This window comes from Labeo rohita, chromosome 2 (assembly GCF_022985175.1).
Source record: "Labeo rohita strain BAU-BD-2019 chromosome 2, IGBB_LRoh.1.0, whole genome shotgun sequence".
NCBI lineage: Eukaryota > Metazoa > Chordata > Actinopteri > Cypriniformes > Cyprinidae > Labeo > Labeo rohita.
Window position 1 is genome coordinate 35522193 of NC_066870.1, and position 21148 is coordinate 35543340.

The following is a 21148-nucleotide window of genomic DNA, read 5'->3' on the forward strand; positions in this document are numbered from 1 at the left end:
ATGATAGAAGGATCTTAGTAAACATCTAAGATTTGAATACTTAAATGCTTTTTAAATGTGTTTATTGGTTGTGGGACAGCAGTTTGGGCCAATTCTGTAGAATGTCCCATATATTTGCAATGCATATGCATACAGCTTAGGAGTGAGGCCTGGAAACCCATTACACCAGAGATATTTATATGTTATTTTTAAGTGTTAAAATATTTTATGTTACAAATATTTACACATATCTATTTTAGTGTATTTTAAAATATATACTTTGATTATTTTATTCATGCATGTGTGTTTATATACACTACCGTTCAAAAGTTTGGGGTCAGTAAGACTTGTAATAGTCTTCAAAGAAGTCTCTTATGCTCATCAAGGCTGCATTTATTTGATTAAAAATATAGAAAAAAACGTAATATTGTAAAAAGTAATATTGCAAAATGTTTTTACAATATAAAATAATGTTTTTTATTTTAACATACTTTAAAATAGAATTTATTCCTGTGATGAAAAGCTGAATTTTTATCAGCTGTTACTCCAGTCTTAAGTGTCACATGATCCTTCAGAAATCATTCTAATATGCGGATTTATTATTAGAATGATCAATGTTGGATAATATCAACAGTTGTGCTGCCAAATATTTTTTGGAACCTGTGATTTTTTTTTCAGGATTCTTTCATGAATAACAAGTTTAAAAAGTACAGTGTTTATTCAAAATATAAATATTTTATAACAATGTAAATTATTTATTATTAACTTTTAATAAACTTTTAATTATTAACTTAATACATCCTTGGTGAATAAAAGTATTAATTTCTTAAAAAAAAAAAAGAAACAATAAAAATGTACTGACCCCAAACTTTTGAACGGTAGTGTATATAATTTCTGTTTGATTAATGGTACAAAATTGCTAAATACATTCAGAAATAGACAAATACAGATTTTATTTATTGTCACACTCGAAAGCAAGCACATTACAGCTTAACTATGCAAATATATATTACTGCTTATTATTAAGCTTTTTACAGACAACAGAAATTTACATAAATTACTAAAGAACACTTCTACAGTACAATGCTATTTATATTAGATTTATTTATATTAGATTTTTTACAACCCAAAAGTACTCACACAATGCCACTACTAGAGAAAGAGAGAGATAAAGGTATAATTTTACCAGAATTAGTATTTTGCATGCTTTGTATTTGTAATTATTCAGAAATATCAACTATATATTAGCTTGTTTCAACTTCAGTTGTTCATATTTTGCTCTGGTGTTCAGTGGTTTTCACCTGTGATTAAGAGATTAAACAGTGAGATGAAATCACATGTTTAGTGATTGTAAAATGTCCTGTGATTATTAACTTTAGCAAAGTTGTAACATGTCACCTGTGCACAGAGCTGTAGGTCACGTCGTCCTCCACAGAAACTGGGCTGCTCTGGAGATACAAAAGATGATTAATAAGAAGAATACCAACAACTTCGTACAACTTAGTACAAACGAAATCAGATATTGTGTGTTTATGCATGTTATTGTGAGTTCACTTACTGCTTTAGTTTTAGGTTGTACTGTCACAGTGGTGTAAGTCACGTCACTCTCTGCAATCGCTGAAGATGAACTAGCACCATTTCCCTGTGAATAAACACATCTGATGCTGTAAGTCTCTCAGGTATGAGTTTTAACTCAAATTGGTTGTTAACTCAGACTTACTGCATCATTGGCTCTGTCTCTGTTCACCTCTGTGATGTGTTTATTGTCTGTTATTAAGAACCCAAATAATGTTATCATTTATTTAGTGGAACAGTTCATCAACAAGAAGCTTATAAACATACTCATGCAAAACTGCGGGTACATGAACTGATCATGGAAACTCAATTTTTAATGCCATATATTAAGAAAAGTTATTAATACTGACTGTGTTTCTTCAGAGCAACAGCTGACACGACAATCACAATCACCATCAGCAGCACAACGGCTGGAATCCACACCTCCAGATACAAATAATCCCTGTGATAACCAACAGTGCAAAAGACTTTGAGAACCTCCTATAATGTGACAAAACAAATAACAGTGTGGCCATAACTGAAATAGTCTTGTTATATTGTAGTTGTTCAAACACTCTTAAAGTGGTGTTTTGTTTTTGAACCCATTTCACACTCACCACAGAAAGACATTGCAATTCCGCAAAAACCAAAATAGACAGACACGCAAAAGAAGAAGCTGAGCTCATTCATTGAACTTCGTTTTTACTCGTCTGTTACTCATTACTACACCATGCATATAAAGAGAAGAAATCCTGTAGTACATAATTAATCTCAAAAACAGAACTTAAAAATAAAGTCTGAAAAACCCTTTAAAATTCTAGACAATGGCATCATAAACTTTCATATATGGTTACAGAGAACCACCAAACTGAGCACCACCAATACAAGAATAGCAATGCACAGTGGAAGAAGTCATTACGTGCAACAGCATTTTGAGAGCATGAATATGTTGCTGACTTGCTCTTATAGCAGCAATAAAAACGAAACTTTTATTTAAATTGCGAATTAATAATAAAAATATATAGGAAGTGCACAAAGTGATCCCTTAATAATCACTAAGAATCACTAAGTCACTCACTTCATTTCTTTGCAATCTCAGAGACTTCTGCTGCATTTTTCAAAACTGAATTGAGCTAAATAATGACTCTGTTGTTTTCTGTTATATAACTGAATTTTGATAATTAAAGCATTTTGCGATATAGACATTAATATTAAACTGAACTGAATCAACATTGAACTGACTCAGGTTGAATAATTATAATAATTATTGTTCTGCCATCAAAACTTAATGCTGCAAAGAAACTTTTTGATTTTAATCTATTTCAATACTCATTCTGCTGCTCTTCACTGCTTGCTGTTTGATTGCTGTTAACTGAAACTGGTGTTGTAGATGAGAGAGTTGTTGCATCTCTGCTAAGAAGAGAAATATGAACAAACATAAATCTGACTAGAAGACAAAAATAAGCAATAACACCAGACACAAAAATAGACTAAATATTAAGAACGAGAAGGAATTAGACTATATTGCACAAATGAATATAAGCATCTAAGCCCATGATGCAAAACAATAATTTCCAGTAATATTTAAATAAGCTACTAACCTGTTTCTCTCAAATCCTATAATAGAAGTTAATAAAAGATTAGGAAAAGATTAAAAAGATTTATTATGATTGTACCACAACCACCAGTAGGAGTCTGTATTACCTGGTTTTGATTCAGTGACCTTGAGAACAGAACCCTGTGGATTTTCTAGAGACACAGGAAAAGATAAAACAATAATTTAGTTTATGTTTTTCAAGCACCTTGTGCAGATCTGATTAGCGAATGAGTTTTACCAGTGACTGTGAGCTGAACAGGAGCCTCCTGTTTCCCTACAGAGCAGAAGTACCAGCCAGAATCAGTCAGTCTCAGTCCAGTCATCAGCACAGTGAAGGATCTTCTCCCATCATCAATGATCTGGACTGATGTATTCTGGGATGTGTCAGTCCTCCCCACTGTGTAACAGCTCGGATCTTTATATCTGCACCACCGTTTGACTTCATTCTGATATCCAGAACTGTAGAGACACTGAACACCGATATCACCACCTTTATGTCCAGATACACTGTTGTTCACCACAGACACATCAGGAGCTGAACACACAAACATCAGTCAATTAGGATTGCGATTTATTACAAATCAGGAGGATTTGTCATTTGAATGTGAAACTCATCTCATACCTGACTGAACTGTGAGATGAAGCTGCTCTGTCACATCCCATGTTATACCTTCAATCTCCACAGCACACCAATAAGCTCCAGTGTCTTTATCCTGCAGGTTTCTCATAGTCATACTAAAACAACTCTGATCTGGATGATCAATTACTGACACTTTTCCTTTGGTGTCATTAGCATAAGCCAGAATAGAGCAGTAATTGTATGCTGACCTGCGATCAAAGCACCAGTATTTCTTGTGTTCGGTGTATTTCCTGTCATAATAACATGGAATAATAAGCGATCCTCCAGTCTGAACCGTTAACACTCTGCTTGCTGATCTTGTTGTGCATTCAGTACCTGAATAGAAAAAAAAAAGATTACTTTAGTTTTGGTTTTTGTCAGTGTTAATGAACAATCTCACTTAAAGTACTTTAGTAGTTAAAAGTGTTCTTTTGATATTTAAGCTCATAACTTATACAGGTTGTGCAAAACATGCACAAGATTTAGATTTCGTGTTTTCATGACACATCATCAATTGGCCATACTGGTGGCACTGAATGTAAACAATGCTGCTGAACTGACTATTGCTGCTGAAAATGGTCAATTATTGTCATGTTTTGTGCTGCACTAATCGTTTGGATCGGTAAAAACATTTGGAGTGCTATAGACTGCCAAAAGTTATAACAAATCAAGGAGAAGAGTGCAAAAACTGTGTGTGGTTGGCCAAACGGTACCAGGATTTTCAGAGCAAGAATTTTGACAACATTCATGTTTGTTTTTATCATTTCTGGTCAGGTAGGTGAAATATTAGACTAATACTTAATTAATACTGTTCATACGTATCTTTACCACCTATTAACTTCAGTTTGTCAAAATATTGCACCCTTTCTAAGTCGTCCTCTGTATGATTTAGCAGCTTCCATACATTTTTTCCATGGTGTAGAAATCATAAATTAGCAGAAGAACGTATTCAGTAGTACATTAATGGTGCAATCAATGCTGTTGTTTACATCCAGGTATCTCCAATATTGCAGTGCATTCTGATAACTGACCAAACTGTGACGTAAGTGCAAACCCTCTATAAGGTAACATGCATTATTTTATGTTTGGTGACTGATCATTATTGTTTTAACCCTGTGATGTGCTGAAAATCCTTCACCGAATTTAATATAACTAATTACTAGCCTTTTAAAAATAGCTTGTAATAGCTATATTATCACCAAATCTTAAATTTGGTTTTGTCAAGCACAGGTTTTGTATTTCTTTTTGGAATTAATTAATTATAAGCCTCATTGATCTGAGCTTATCCACCTGAGTTTTGAGTGAAAAAAGTATTATTTGTGGATACGTTTGGCCATTTTAGCTGAATTATTTTATTCCAATGCAATAACAATGCAATGCAATCTCCAAGTCAAAATTACTAGAAGACGACGCTATTAAATATAAAGAGTTCAGAGGCACGACAAATAAAAGTTTTAATTTTCATAGTCTGTAATTATGCATGAATTATCAGTTTTAAACAGAGTATAGCATGTCACACAGCTGAACATTTCAACTGACCGAATGAGAAAACTTACCTGTTATGAGCCAAAGGAAACACACAATGAACTTCTTCAAACTGACAGTCCTTTTGTCAAAAAGTTGTGATGTTTCTTCTTTCTGCATCTTCATCATGTACATTTTCTTTGCGTTAATACTACAGAAACAGGTGATCACTCAAGGAGACGCATCTTAAGTTCTCTCTCTCAGACTCTCACTTCCTGCATCCATGCCGTTCTGTTGCTTATGTCACAAAAACTTGATTTACAATAAAATGTCACAATGCTTGATTACAACTGCAGCAGAAATCGCAAATGCATTACTTGGTTGAGATATCTAAAATAGTTTTGTATAAGACTTATTTACTTTGTGCAATGCAGTTCACATTAAAGTGTTTCTCTCTAAGGTTTCTGGATATTAACGCTGTTTCATTCTCCAGTTCTCAATTTACAATTATAGAACTACTGCAGTGGGTCACTGCTGTATGTTATTTACATTTATTTATAGGCCTATGGAGTAGATGACAAACCAGATTTAAATAAAACCTGAAACAGGATGTGAATGAAGCACTCTCTACAAATATAACCCGGTCATATGGGTTCATTCTCAGATGGATAGCAACAGTAAATGGTTTCCTCAATTGTTTTGAGACACAATACCCACTTAGAAGTGTCCAAAATAGAGGCTCAAACTAATATCTTAAATATATTTTAGTTATACGGTACTGTGCAAAAGTTTTAGGCCACTAGTATTTTCACAAGCTAAAAAATGATTTAAAGTAAGTTATTTCTATCTTTTGCTGTAGTGTGTCAGTAAAAAATAGCGGTTTACATTTCCAAACATTCTGTTTGCCATTAATTGTAATAATCTAGTGAGATCTTTGTTTGCACAAGGAGTCTGACAACAGCCAGTGCTCCTGTTACGAGGAGTGAAAGACGAGAGGCGAGCGGATCCATACGCAAGCTTTTATTGATATTTCCAAACAAAGACATGGTCGTACAGGCAGGGTCGAGACTGGAGCAGACAGGTGTATCACAGGCAATCGTAGAGAATAATCCAATACAAGCGCGATAGTCCAAAAGGCAGGCGGCTAGACAGTCAAAAAGAGAAAACCAGGCGGGAAAGACAAAACACTGGGGACTAGGAACTCGGAACCAGAAACTAGGAAAACGCTAACAATACAACAATACAACAATCCGTGAAGTGCACTGGGAAGGACCGGGGCTTTTATAGAACGCCTGATTGGTCACGGGGGCTGATGCAATCAGTGCGGTGGGGGATGGGAGATGCAGTCCGAGATACAAAGTAAAAGTCAGAGTGAACGAAAAGGAGAGAGTGACATCTGGTGGTGAGCGGTCCGCAGAGCACCGACCAGATCCGTGACAGCTCCACACTGAGATCTATTCTCACCATCATCCAGTCTGTCTCTGGAATGACATGAAGAAACAGAAAAACTGAGACAGACTAAATCCAGAAGAACTGTGGCAAAATCTCCAAGATGTTTCAAGTAACCTACCTGCAAAGCTACCTGAAAAACTATGCACAAGTGCACCTAGGGCAAAAGCTGCTTTAAACGCAAAGGATGGTCACATCAAATGCTTATTTATTTTAGTTAATAGAAGTTCTTTGATAAAGAAAATTTATGTATGACATTGTCTGTGACAGCATCCTCATTTTATGTGCCTAACTGCCTAAAAATGTTAACAGTACTGTAGCTTGTAGGTATAGGTCTCATAAAGCATCTTGGAGATGTTGCCACAATTCTGGATTTAGTCTATCTCCGTTTTTCCTGTTTCTTAGGACAGACTGGATTGAATGATGGAGAGATCAGATCTCTGTTTGCACAAGGAGTCTGACAACAGCCTGTGCTCCACACAAAAATCTCACTGGATTATTATAATTAATGGCAAAATGAATGTTTGGAAAAGTAAACTGATATTTCCTACTGACACACTACAGAAACAGACTGACTTTAACTGACTTTAAACCATTTTTTAGCTGATGAAAATACTAGTGGCCTAAGACTTTTGCACAGTACTGTATATATATATATATATATATATATATATACACTACCGTTCAAAAGTTTGGGGTCAGTAAGACTTGTAATAGTCTTCAAAGAAGTCTCTTATGCTCATCAAGGCTGCATTTATTTGATTAAAAATATAGAAAAAAACAGTAATATTGCAAAATGTTTTTACAATATAAAATAATGTTTTTTATTTTAACATACTTTAAAATAGAATTTATTCCTGTGATGAAAAGCTGAATTTTTATCAGCTGTTACTCCAGTATTAAGTGTCACATGATCCTTCAGAAATCATTCTAATATGCGGATTTATTATTAGAATGATCAGTGTTGGATAATATCAACAGTTGTGCTGCCAAATATTTTTTGGAACCTGTGATTTTTTTTTCAGGATTCTTTCATGAATAACAAGTTTAAAAAGTACAGTGTTTATTCAAAATATAAATATTTTATAACAATGTAAATTATTTATTATTAACTTTTAATAAACTTTTAATTATTAACTTAATACATCCTTGGTAAATAAAAGTATTAATTTCTTAAAAAAAAAAAAAAAAAGAAAAAAGAAACAATAAAAATGTACTGACCCCAAACTTTTGAACGGTAGTGTATATATATAGATAGATAGATAGATAGATAGATAGATAGATAGATAGAGATATAGATAGATCATTCAGTTATACTATATCTTTCTATGCTGACACACTACTATTATTAGATTAATGTTTTAAAAAATTGCAAAACATTAAGAAACAGACAACAGCAAACATTACTGCCAATGACAGTTTTTGACATTTTATTTTTTATTTTTTTTATTTACATTTTATTGTCATACTTAAAAGTAAGCACATTACACATTTGTAAATATATTATGCTTTATGCTTTTTTACAATCAAAAATTCACACACTTATTTCTAAATAACGCTTACACAGTAAAATTAATTTTAGAGACTAAATTGCTTGTTTTTTACATGCAATTCCTGTACTTACACGGTGTCACCATTAGGTACAGTCAATTCTAAAGCATGATAATTAAATGAAACTATTTTATTAAAAGAGGTTTTGCTTTGCATTTGAGATGATTCATGCCATGGAAAAAAAAAACTTCAGTGCCATTGTGTTCATTAATTGCTCTGGTATTCAGTGCAGAACGCGCACCTGTGATTAAGAGATTAAACAATGAGATTAAAAACATCCTTTGATTAACTTCAACAATCCTGTAACATCTCACCTGTTTGTGCACAGAACTGAATGTCATTTTTTCCTCCACAGATACTGTACTGGAGATATAAAGATGAATATAAAGAAGAATTGATGGTTAAATTAATAATGTTGCAATATACTCTCTAAAAATGTGTTTTTTTAAAAAAAAAAAAAAAAACAGAAGTTGGGCTAAATATGGACAAACCCAGCAACTGGGTTGTTTTGACTCAGTGGTTGGGCAGAATTATTTTACTCAACTACTGTATAAAATTACTATATTGCTGACTTAAAATGAACCCAAAATAGATTGGAAATTAAAATTCAGACACATAATTACTAGAAGCATCAGCAATAATCTAAAGGTGAACATTAAATGAGCAATTTAATAAATATTTATTTAATTATTATTTATTAAACTTATTAATAAATGTTTATTTATTAAACATATTAATAAATGTTAATTTCCAACCTATTTTGAGTTAAACCAGAAATATAGTAATTTAAAAAAAAAAATAGTTGAGTTAAACCCAACATTTAACCCAACCACTGTCAAAACAACTCAGTCGCTGAGTTTGTCCATATTTAACCCAACTTTAACCCAGCATTTTATACAGTGTAGGATAACTTTGATAGTCACTGTTTGTGCGTATTATTTAGAAGTGACTTACTGCTTTAGTTTCAGGGCATACTGTCACAGATGTGTAGGTCACCACTGAGAATAAACTGCCACACTTTCCCTGCATGTCAACAAACACATCTGATGCTCTTGAGTCTGTGATTTATGTGCTTTAGACCAAATTTGTTGTTAACTCAAACTTACTGCGTCAATGGCTCTGTCTCTGTTCATGTTTGTGTCATTTCTGTCTGTTAGTGAGAGAACAAACAATGTTATCAACAAAAGACATAAATATACATGTGCAATGAACTGATCAAACACTGAATGATTCATTGAATCTGTCATAATAAGAAACGTTATTAATACTGACTGTGCTTCTTTCTCAGTATAACAGCTGACATGACAATCGCAGTCACCATCAGCACCACAAATGCGGGAATCCCTGCCTCCTGATACAAATAAAGCCTGTGATGATCAACAAAAAAATGCATGTATATGTATACAGGTGCATCTCAAAAAATTTGAATATCATGGAAAAGTTCATTTTTTGTTGGTAACTTATTTCAAAAACTGAAACGTTCATATATTCTAGATTCATTACATGTAAAGTAAAACATTTCAAAAGTTTTTTTTGTTTTTAATTTTGATGATTAGAGCTTACAGCTCATGAAAATCAAAAATCCAGTATCTCAAAATATTAGAATATTTCCAAGTGGTCAGCAAACCACTTGGAAGTGTTTTTTGGACTGTGGGCAAGTGCTAAAGTCCTGCTGGAAAAGGAAATCAGCATCTCCACAAAGCTTGTCAGCAGATGTAAGCATAAAGTGCTCTAAAATCTGCTGGTAGACAGCTGCATTGACTATGGACTTGATAAAACACAGTAGACCAACACCAACAGACATCACGGCACCACAAATCATCAGTGACTTCAAAAACTTCAAAAACAAACACACTGGACTTCAAGCAGCTTAGATTCTGTGCCTCTCCAGTCTTCCTCCAGACTCTGGGACCATGATTTCAACATGAAACCTTTATCTGAAAAGAGGCCTTTGGACCACTAAGCAACAGTTAAGTTCATTTTCTTATTAGTCCAGGTAAGATGCTTCTGACGTTGTTTCTGTTTCAGAAGTGGCTTGGTAGCCCATTTCCTGAAGACATCTGAGTGTGGTGACTCTTGATGTGCTGACCTCGGCTTCAGTCCACTCCTTGTGAAGCTCTCCCAAGTTTATGAATCGGCTTTGCTTGACAGTTTTCTCAAGCTTGCGGTCATCCCTGTTGCATGTGCACCTTTTCCTACCCAATTTCTTCCTTCCAGTCAACTTTGCATTATGCTTTCAAACAGCACTCTGTAAACAGCCACCCCTCTCAGTAATGACCTTCTGTGACTTATCCTTTTTGTGGAGGATGTCAGTGATTGTCTTCTGGACCATTGCCAAGTCAGCAGTCTTCCCTATTATTGTGGTTTCAAAGAACAAGAGATACCAGGAATTTATACTGTAGGGATGGACATTTAATGAAACTCAGATGTAAATGTTCTAATATTTTGAGATACTAGATATTTAATTTTCATGAGCTGTAAGCTCTAATCATCAAAACTAACACAAAAAACTTTTGAAATGTTTCACTTTACATGTAATGAATCTAGAATATATGAAAGTTCCAGTTTTTGAAATAAGTTACAAACAAAAAATGAACTTTTTCACTATATTCTAATTTTTTGAGATGCACCTGTATATATATATATATATATATATATACAGTCATTTAAAAGCACTAGTCTATTTAAAATTCTAATTAGCATTATTTGCTACAATACATCTCTTCAATTAAAAGACAAGTAGTTGAGAAACACAATTAAACTTTATACTCATGAAAAATAAGCATCTTATTAGGTTCATGCGAGAAAATATTTATCTCAATATATATCAATATTTTAACAAGCTACTAACCCATTTCTGTCAAATTCTTCTAAGGTCAAAACTCCTGTAATCAGAAAGGCAGAAAAATGTGAATGTTTTAATATAATTTTGTCATCATGTGTCAAAAATGTTATTTATTCAACCTGTATTATTTGTTTTTGGTTCAGTCACAGCCAAAACAAGAACCCATGGATCTTCCAGAAAGATAATAAATAACAAATAAATAAAGCTAATAATAATATCTTAATGTCATAACCTCCAGTAAGAGTCTATATTACTTGGTTTTGGTTCTGTGACGGTGAGAACAGAAACCTGTGAATTTTCTAGAGTGACCTCAGCAACTGAAAAATGCAAACCTATTTTAGTCTTTTTGTCTTAATGGTCCGGGAAGAAACCCTGTGTGGATCTGATTAGTGAATGAGTTTACCAGTGACTGTGAGCTGAACTGGAGCCTCCTGTTTCCCTAAAGAGCAGAAGTACCAGCCAGAATCAGTCAGTCTTAGTCCAGTCATCAGCACAGTGAAATTTCTCCCATCATCACTGATCTGGACTGATGAATTCTGGGATGTGTCAGTCCTCCCCACTGTGTAACAGCTCGGATCTTTATATCTGCACCACCGTTTGACTTCATTCTGATATCCAGAACTGTAGAGACACTGAACACTGATATCACCACCTTCATGTCCAGATACACTGCTGTTCACCACAGACACATCAGGAGCTGAACACACACACACACACACCAGTCATTTATGATTGTGATTTCTGAGGAATTAGTAGGATTTTACAATTGAATATGAAACTCATCTCATACCTGACTGAACTGTGAGATGAAGCTTCTCTGTCACATCCCATGTTATACCTTCAGTCTCCACAGCACACCAATAAGCTCCAGTATCTTTATACTGCAGGTTTCTCATAGTCACAGTAAAGAAACTCTGATCTGGATGATCAATTACTGACACTTTTCCTTTGGTTTCATTAGCATATGCCAGAATAGAGCAGTAAGGGTATGCTGACCTGGCCTGAAAGCACCAGTATTTTTTGTGTTCAGTGTATTTCCTGTCATAATAACATGGAATAATAAGCGATCCTCCAGTCTGAACCGTTAACAGTCTGATTGCTGATCCTGTTGTGCATTCAGTACCTGAATAGAGAAGAGATCATCTTTAGTTTTGGTTCTCACTTAAATGCTACACTTTTTAGTACAAAAAGTACTTTAGTAATTAAAAGTTTTCTTTTAACATTTAAGCTCATAACTTATACAGGATGTCAATGTAAAACATGCACTAGATTTAGATTTAGCGTTTTCACAACACGTCATCAATAAAATGCATCAGCCGTATTGGCGGCACTGAACGTAAACAATGCCACTGAACTGAATGGAACGTGCGCATTAAGCTGATTATTGCTACTGAAAATGATTAATTATTGTCATGTTTTGTGCTGTACTAATTGTTCGGACCGGGAAAAACATTTGGAGTAATATATACTGACAAAAGTTATAACAAATCAAGGAGAAGAGTGCAAAAACCTTTTATGGTTGGCCAAACTGAACCAGGATTTTCAGAGCAAGAATCTTGACAACATTCATGTTTTTTCTTATCATTTCTGGTCAGGTAGGTGAAATATTAGCCTAATATCTTAATTAATACTGCTCATACATATCTTTACTATCTATAAACTTTAGTTTGTCAAAATATTGCGCCCTTTTCTGCTTACTAAGTCCTTCTCTATATTATTTAGCAGCTTCCACACATTTTTTCTGTGGTTTAGACATCATAAATTAGCAGAACAACATATTCAGTAGTGCATTATTGGTGCAATCAATGCTGTTGTTTAGATCCAGGTAACTGACCAAACCGTGACTTAAGTGCAAACCCTCTATAAGGTAACATGCATTATTTTGTCCAGTGACTGATCATTAGTGCTTTCAAGTTTTTAACCTTTTTAACCACTTTTGTTTTTTTTTACCTTCACAAGGTTCATCTTAACCCTTGTGATGTGCTGAAAATCCTTTACCTAATTTGATGTAAATAATTACCAGCTTTTCAAATCTTCAATTTGATTTTGTCAGCTTGTTTTCTTTTATTAAGCACAGGTTTTGTATTTCTTTTTGGAATTAATATATTATAAGCCTCGTTGATCTGAGCTTATCCACCCCAGTTCTGAGCGAAAAAAAGTATTATTTGTGGATACTTTTGGCCATTTTAGCTGAATTAATTTTATTCCAGTGCAATAACAACACAATGCAATCTCCAAGTCAAAATTACTAGAACACAGCACTAGAGTTAAATATAAATAGTTGAGTGGCATGACAAATACATCTTTTCATTTTTAATAGTCTGTAATTATAAAAGAATTATCAGTTTTAAACAGAGTACATGCTGAACATGTCAACTGACCGAAGAAATTAAATAAATTATAAACAGAGAAAACTTACCTGTTATGAGCCAAAGGAAACACGCAATGAACTTCTTCAAACTGACAGTCCTTTTGTCAAAACGTTGCATTGTTTCTTCTCTCTGCATCTTCATTATGTACATTTTCTTTGCATTAATACTACAGAAACAGCTGATCACTAAAGGAGACGCATATGATCTTAAGTTCTCTCTCTGTCAGATTCTCACTTCCTGCATCCGTGCTCTTCTGTTGCTTATGTCACAAAAACTTGATTTACAATAAAATGTCACAATGCTTGATTGCAACTACTGCAAAAATCACAAAATACAAATGCATCACTTGGTCAAGACATTTAAAATTATTCCCTTAAAAATTATTTACTTTACATGCAAAGCAGTTGAAACACTTCCTGCTGAGGTTTCTTGGTACTGACGCTGAAATAGGTTTCTTACATTTATTTATAGGCCTAAGTGACAAACAAGATGTTATTAAGACTTGAAACAGGATGTGAATAAAGCACATACACATACTTTACTGTACAAAGATTAATAATAGACAAAAGCTTTTCATCATTTATAAACTGGTCAAATGCATGACAAGACATAAAATTGTAAAATAAAGTGAGATATGGGTACATTCTCAGTGCTTCTGTATGTTTTTGTAAACATTCACCATTTTTCACACATTTTCTCCAGTTGGTTGAGAATAACCGCCACTTATTTGGTCAAAACATCCTTGCACCATATGATTCACTCAAAGCTTGTGCTTACTTACAGACAGATAGATGTGAAATACATGACATGAAAATGCTGTAAAATAAAAGATGATTTCCCAACTGTTAAACATGAAGAAATGTCAAATATCACCCAAGTCTCCAGTTTCTTCAGTATGCAGGACTCTCTTAGACTTTATAAAGAGTCTTAAAGAGACAAACTGTCCATCAGTTCCATTTATCATGATGAATGTCCTTGAGTTTGGTGTTTCCCATCATGAAGCTCCTCTGTTAAAGCATCTGGGCCTGAGCTGGAGCATTCAGGAAAATCACTGAGGCATTCTTGTAGTCTCCTTCTCTCCATGGGCAAATCTGAAAAAAAGAAAAATAATCACAGCAGAAAAACATTTCATCACAGCTGGACACCAGACACAACATCATCGTGAGTTGTGGATGTGCAGTAAAGCTTTGCATAGCATTTCATTGTGTCATTTCTTGTTAAAGCAACTGTATGTCTGTTTTAACCTTGAAATGTCAGTATCAAAATCATTCTGACTTTTTATAAGGCCAATGGATTCTTTTTCTTTCTCAAACGTCTGTTTTGGAAGAGTGTAACTTTGATGAGCAGGTACGAAATTACATGAAAAGAGTGGGTTGATTTACAACAGCAACAAAAGCACTTGAAACAGGGTTGCCAGGTTTTCACAACAAAAAACACCCAATTGCTACTTAAAACTAGCCCAAAACTAAACCAATCGCATTTCGAGGGGGTCCACTAAAAATCGCATTTTGGGGGGGTAAAATGCATGTTATTGGGTTCACTACAACCCACAGCAACAGTGTTAATGTAGCCCAATTTTTGGCAACACTGACGTAAACAGCGATCCACTGTAATTACATCAGTGCTATATTAACAACAGTGATTTCACAGACTTAAATGTAGGGAGCGCCAAAGTCGCAAAAATACACAGAACTAAACTATATACAATTGCTTTATGGATTTGAAAGTGAAATGTCAACATACAAACATTATTCACAACCCATTTAACGTTCATAATGTGAAGTATTTTTTTCGACAGAAACAAGAAATTCAATCAGGACAAAAATGCATTTGTACTTGTACTTTTTTTGGAATAATGTGCACCAATAGTACTGTAGTGAGAAGTATCAATAACAGAAACATACGGTCATGGCCAAAAATATCAGCACTCTTGCAATTCTGTCAGAAAATGCGACCCCTTCTCTCCAAAAAATGTTGCAGTTGCAAATAGTTTGGTTTTCGCATGTTTATTTATTTATTTATTTTTTGCATTGGAGCAACACAAAAAAAAAAAAAAAAAAAAGAAAAGTAAAATCTGGTACAATTCCCCACAGAACCCATAAAATGCACTGGACAGAATTATTGGCACCCTTAACTTAATATTTGGTAGCACCCCCTTTGGAAAAATAACTGAAATCAATGACTTCCTGTAACCATGAATGAGTTTCTTACACCTCTCTGCTGGAATTTTGGACCACTCTTTTTTTGCAAACTGCTCCAGGTCATTCAGATTTGAAGGATGCCTTCTCCCAGCTGCTGTTTTGAGATAGAATTCAGATCTGGACTCATTGCTGGCCATTTCAGAACTCTCCAGTGCTTTGTTTGTAACCATTTCTGAGTGCTTTTTGAAGTGTGTTTCGGGTCATTGTCCTGCTGGAAGACCAATGACCCCTGGTGGAGATGTAGCTTTCTGACACTGGCCACTACATTGCGCCCCAAATTTTTTTGGTAATCATCAGATTTCATGATCCATCCAGGCATCCAGTGCCAGAAGCAGCAAAACAATTCCAAAACATCTTTGAACCTCCACCATGTTTGACTGTAGGGACTGTGTTCTTATCTTTTAAGTCCTCATCTCTTTTTCTGTAAACAGTGCTGTGATGTCCTTTACCAAAAAGCTCTACATTTGTCTCATCTGTCCACAGGGCGTTCTCTCAGAAGGATTGTGGTTTTGTCACATAAGTTTTGGCAAACTCCAATCTTGCCTTTTTATGCCTTTGTGTCAGCGGTGGTGTCCTCCTGGGTCTCTGGTCTGAGACTGTCCATGTTTTTCCACAATTTCTTCTCTCAAATCCACAGACAACTCTTTCCACTTCTTTCTTTTCTCCATGCTCAGTGTGACACACAACACAAAGGTTGAGTCAACTTTTCTCCATTTTAATTGGTTGCAAGTGTGATTACTATATTGCCCACAACTGTTACTTGCCACAGGTGTGTCTATATACAGATTACAGGAGCATCACATGCTTGAAAAGCAATTATTTCTTACAATTTTGACAAGGTGCCAATAATCTTATCCAGTCTATTTTTGAGTTCTGTGTGAAATTTTATCAAGTTTGACTTTTCTTCTTTGTTTTTTGGTGTTGTTGCAGTGCAAATCAAAACAATAAGCATGTGAATATCAAAACATTTGCAATTGGAACATTTTTTTGAAAGAAGTGTCACATTTTCTGACAGAATTGCAAGGGTGCCGAAATTTTGGCCAAGACTGTACACTAAGAAAGGTAAATAGAGTGTTTTTTTGATTGAATGTTAACTGTAGGAAAACAGAGACAAATTGCACTGACTGTGAGACTGTCGTTCATTTCATTTGTTCCTCGATGTTTCTGCTTTTTCTCTGCAAAATGAAAAAAGCATTATGCACAGAAAAAATTGAATGCATCCTTTTTATTTTTAAGCTAAATGAGTTTAAATTGAGGAAATCAAATGCTTATTACATATCTAAAAAGGAATACCGAGACTTTAATGGCTCCAGACTAGTTTATGCAAAAACCATTAATTCAATTGATTTATAAGAGAGATAAAACACAAAGACTATCACTGTAAAAAAAAAAAAAAAAAAAAAAAAAAAAAAAAAAAAAAACACACACACACAATTTGTTGAGTCAAAATAATGTGTTACCCTGCAGTCTTAAAATTTAAGTTCAGTCAACTCAAATAAGTTTCGTTAACTTGAAATGTTACGTTGTACTAAGCAAAAACTTGAAAAGCTGGACTTTAAAGGTTTAAAATTTTAGGTTGAATGAACTAAATGTACAACTTAACATTTCAAGTTGACTAAACTTTTTTGAGTTGACTGAACTTAAAAATTTAAAGCAGCCAGGTAACAAATTATTTTAAGTGAAATCAACAAATAGTTTTTTACAGTGTACAAATAACTCTGTAAACTTACTACACAGTTGCCGTAATTTCCAAAGTGCCAAAAGCGCAGTCATGACCAGCAGTACGACCCCACACACCACGAGAGGAGACTCCCAAATAGGACGACTGAAACACGAAGTCAAAAATTCATATTAAATCAATATTTGTTTATATGTAAAACAAATGATTGCTAGAAAGTTTATCCATTCATGAGAAATGAACAAACAGAAAACCTGTATAAAAGTCACCTGTGAGGGTCATTTAAACTCATTACAGATGGACTACTGACTGTCTTCAGATTCTGGGTGGGAGATGTTGTGCTCACTGAAATGAGTACAGAAATCAAATGCATTGTGAGCAGAGATTATTTATGCAAAAGATCACTGATGAAGTGTGACAGAATGTGCCAACAGCATCCTGTTTCAATAGGTTTCTCCTTATTTGCATCTGTAAACACCACACACGTTTCTACAGAATATGTAAGAATGTAGTTTGTGGTGGAGCTGTGGTCTCTGTGTGACGTACGTGTTGTGGTTTGTGCTGTGACTGACACATGAACAGCCACCTGCTGCTGACCGGCTCCACACCAGTACCAGCCCGAATCTCTCATCTCCAGCTGCTGTAACGTCACCGTGAACATGCTGTTCCTGTCGTCGTGGATGAATACGTTTCTGCTGCTGAATATTCCTTCAGAGTCCGTCACCATGCAGGAGTTCAGGCTGCCACTGCGACACCACCGCTTATCACTCGACCTGCAGGGAAGTTAATTGATAATATGTTGCAGGTTATGTGACATTTCTATATCTTTCACCTCTTAGATGAGTCTGTTGAACAGTAGGTTACCTGAGGTTTTTACTGTAGAGACACTGAGCAGTGACGCTGCTGCCTTCATCTGCACTCAGCATACTGCTCACCACTGACATACCTGCAGCACAACAACCATCAGCCACACTGACTACAAACAAACACTAATATTAACCAGTATTATTAACCTATACTATAAGCACATAAGGTCACATTGCATATATATACATATTAATTCATTAACATAAACTTAGTTTTGGAGCATTTTAGGAATATTAATATATTAATATAATAAGGAGTTACCCCACCAAACCACATTTTTATTAATTTTATTAGAATTTATTATTAGAATTTTAAATCAGCATAAACTATAGAAAGTAAAAAAAAAAAAAAAAAAAAAACCTCTGTCATGAAAAAAGGGAACAATATTTGTAATTTAAAAAATATTATTAAATAAAATAAATTGAAACTGTACAGAATAAAATTGTATACATAAAACTCCCTCACTTCCCCAACAAAAATCTAATTTTTTATATAATTTATGTCAGTATAAATTAAAGGAACCACAAGAAATTATGATGCGTAAAATATTTATGAATATAAATACTTTCAAATATTTTAAATATATCATTATTTTTACACTGCGGTAATTTTTTTTTTTTTGCATTGTGGTAATGCAAATATAGGAAAATGTGCTTAACTGCCATGAAAACAGTAATAGTACTATAAATAATATAATTATAATAATATCTTCTACATAAAATTCCCCATTCCCCCAACAAATATTCAATTTTTATTATTTTAGACATTTATTTTAAATCAGCGTAAATTAATGGAAGTAAGAAATTCTAGCATGATGATATTTATAAATACTTATTTATATTTTATAATTGTATTATTATTATTATTATTATTATAAGTATATATGAAGAGTTCATTTGCAAAAACAGATAACCCATTTTTAACAATTTTCAAAAATTATGTTTTTTCATTGTGCATTTCAGTTAATCTCAATCAAACTGCAGTTGGTTTATTTTGATAAGGTAAAAAAAAAAAAACAGCTAACTAACAATAAAAAACAATAAAAACATGATAACATAAAAAACATGAATTAAAAAAACAGTTATCTGTTTTTGCAAATAAACTCTTCACATATAGTCTATATAAGTCTATATAATTCTATGCTGATTTATTATCAATGTAGGAAACCGTTTTTGCTGCTTAACATTTTTGACCTTTTTCAGAATTCTTTAAGTTAAAAAGAAAAGCATTTATTTAAAATAGAAATCTTTTGTAACAATATACACTGCCATTCAAAAGTTTGAGATACACTTTTTTATATATATACTTTTATTCAGTAAAGATGCGTAAATTGCTAAAAAGTGATAGTAAAAGCTTAGTATCAATATAGAGAGAGAGAGAGAGAGAGAGAGAGAGAGAGAGAGAGAGAGCGATTTACATGTTTCCTAGTAATTTGCATATTGTTTCTTTTTTAAATAAATGTTTATTTACAATAAAATTAACACATTTATTATTTTAAACTCACCGTGAATGACGCTGATATAAAGGGAGGCAGTGCTGTCAGACACCCACATTCCCCCGAGCTCCACCCCGCACCAATACCAGCCCGAGTCGTCCTCCGTCAGATTCCGCATGCTCACGGTGAACACGTGCTGAGTGGGGTCATCAGCGATCGTCACCCTTCCCTTCGCGTTAGGGGCTGATTCGGGTTCATCGGTGCGCGCAAGGCTGGTGCAGAACTCCCTCATCCGCCCTTGACACCAGTACTTGACGTGACTAATGTACTGCGGGTTATAGTGACACGGGACAGTGACGGATCCACCCTCCAGTACAGCCAGATCTCCTACAGTGCTCACTGTGCAGTGAGAACCTAAAAAGACAGACCGAACGGGATATTGGCAGATACTGCTCAATATATAGCTATTCTAGTCTAGATTTAACGAATAACAATATTATTATACATAAACCGCAATAAAATATAACAGTGAAGTCCATAGTAATTTTGCGGCATTCAGATGTACATTGAAATACACATTTTTCATAACTAAAAAAATGCCAGAATGCCAGAATGCTTCTGGTTTCATTTACACTCATAAAAGCATGCATGCATAAATAAATAAATAGTCACAACATTTAAAGTAATTGGAATAGAATAAACTACTAAGCTAAAACTTAAAAAATGTTTTGCTTATTGAAATTATTGAAAACTAAACAATGAGTGTTTGTGCATGAAATGGCTGACTGCGTTAATGTGGCCAACAGGCCTGCTTTTTACTGCCAATTTATTGACTTTCAGTTTTTTCACTAATGAAATTAAAAACATCCATCAGTTGTCATCCATCAGTCTTCAACAAACAACAATCAAGCAGAAAAATAACAAAAATATTATATTTTCACATGTATATTTAAAAAAAATAATTAAAAACATTGTTTTGGAAAAGTTGAATTAATAGGAGGCACTCTAAAGCGCTTGGAGGAATTTGGGTCACAGTGTTTTCCTTCATATGAAAAATGAAAAACATTTTCCATTCTGGGTTTTAGAACTGCAAACAGATCAATATAATTTTCAGAACAGAGAAAGTTTTAAAGCGTGACTAATTTTAGCTGCATAATGTCTTTCTAAATTCTCAGAAACATAGCTTTGGAAAATGCCTTCAAAGAGCTGAAGCGTTTTTTTTAACATCTGTTTTTTCAAAAGGAATAATTAAAGCTTACCTGGCAGATCACCAAGAACAAGACAGATTAGAAGGAGCGGAAGAATCATTGCTGAGGTTGAGTGTGATAAAACTTCAGCGTCCTTCTTTCCTAATAAAAGCTGTTCTAAGAAGGAATATTTCTGCGTTCACTCTCACTTCCTTTTGCCCAAACCATGTCCAGATGTGGGAGTTTGTTTTAACCATTTGTGCTCCACACTGCAATTTTGCAATAATAATACATCGAGTCAGTGGCCCGTAAACAGTTACAAAAAATTTCTGCTTCTGCTTTTATTTACA

General features: G+C 34.1%; 3 protein-coding genes across 3 annotated transcripts; all 3 read right to left on the minus strand.

Annotated features, from left to right (window-relative positions):
* Positions 1–926: 926 nt before the first annotated feature.
* Positions 927–5437, minus strand: LOC127153741 (polymeric immunoglobulin receptor-like). Its single transcript, XM_051094983.1, has 10 exons — positions 5306–5437; positions 3753–4085; positions 3369–3665; positions 3238–3282; positions 3135–3150; positions 1905–1996; positions 1700–1746; positions 1538–1621; positions 1378–1427; positions 927–1280 (listed from the first exon to the last, which is right to left on the minus strand). The coding sequence occupies exons 1-10, from the start codon at positions 5406–5408 to the stop codon at positions 1277–1279; spliced, it is 1071 nt and encodes a 356-aa protein (XP_050950940.1). The 5' UTR covers positions 5409–5437; the 3' UTR covers positions 927–1276.
* A 4778-nt stretch (positions 5438–10215) lies between these two features.
* LOC127153759 (polymeric immunoglobulin receptor-like) lies at positions 10216–13856 on the minus strand. The gene is made up of 5 exons (XM_051095000.1): positions 13478–13856; positions 11849–12181; positions 11462–11755; positions 11065–11098; positions 10216–10565 (listed from the first exon to the last, which is right to left on the minus strand). Exons 1-5 carry the CDS (start codon positions 13578–13580, stop codon positions 10553–10555), a joined length of 777 nt encoding a protein of 258 aa, XP_050950957.1. The 5' UTR covers positions 13581–13856; the 3' UTR covers positions 10216–10552.
* An 89-nt stretch (positions 13857–13945) lies between these two features.
* pigr (polymeric immunoglobulin receptor) lies at positions 13946–21027 on the minus strand. Its single transcript, XM_051094994.1, is given in 9 exon segments — positions 13946–14495; positions 14498–14521; positions 16757–16806; positions 17362–17456; positions 17579–17654; positions 17856–18082; positions 18174–18255; positions 19681–20025; positions 20871–21027. Coding segments are annotated over 9 exon segments (1053 nt in total). The 5' UTR covers positions 20920–21027; the 3' UTR covers positions 13946–14390.
* Between the last annotated feature and the right edge of the window lie 121 nt (positions 21028–21148).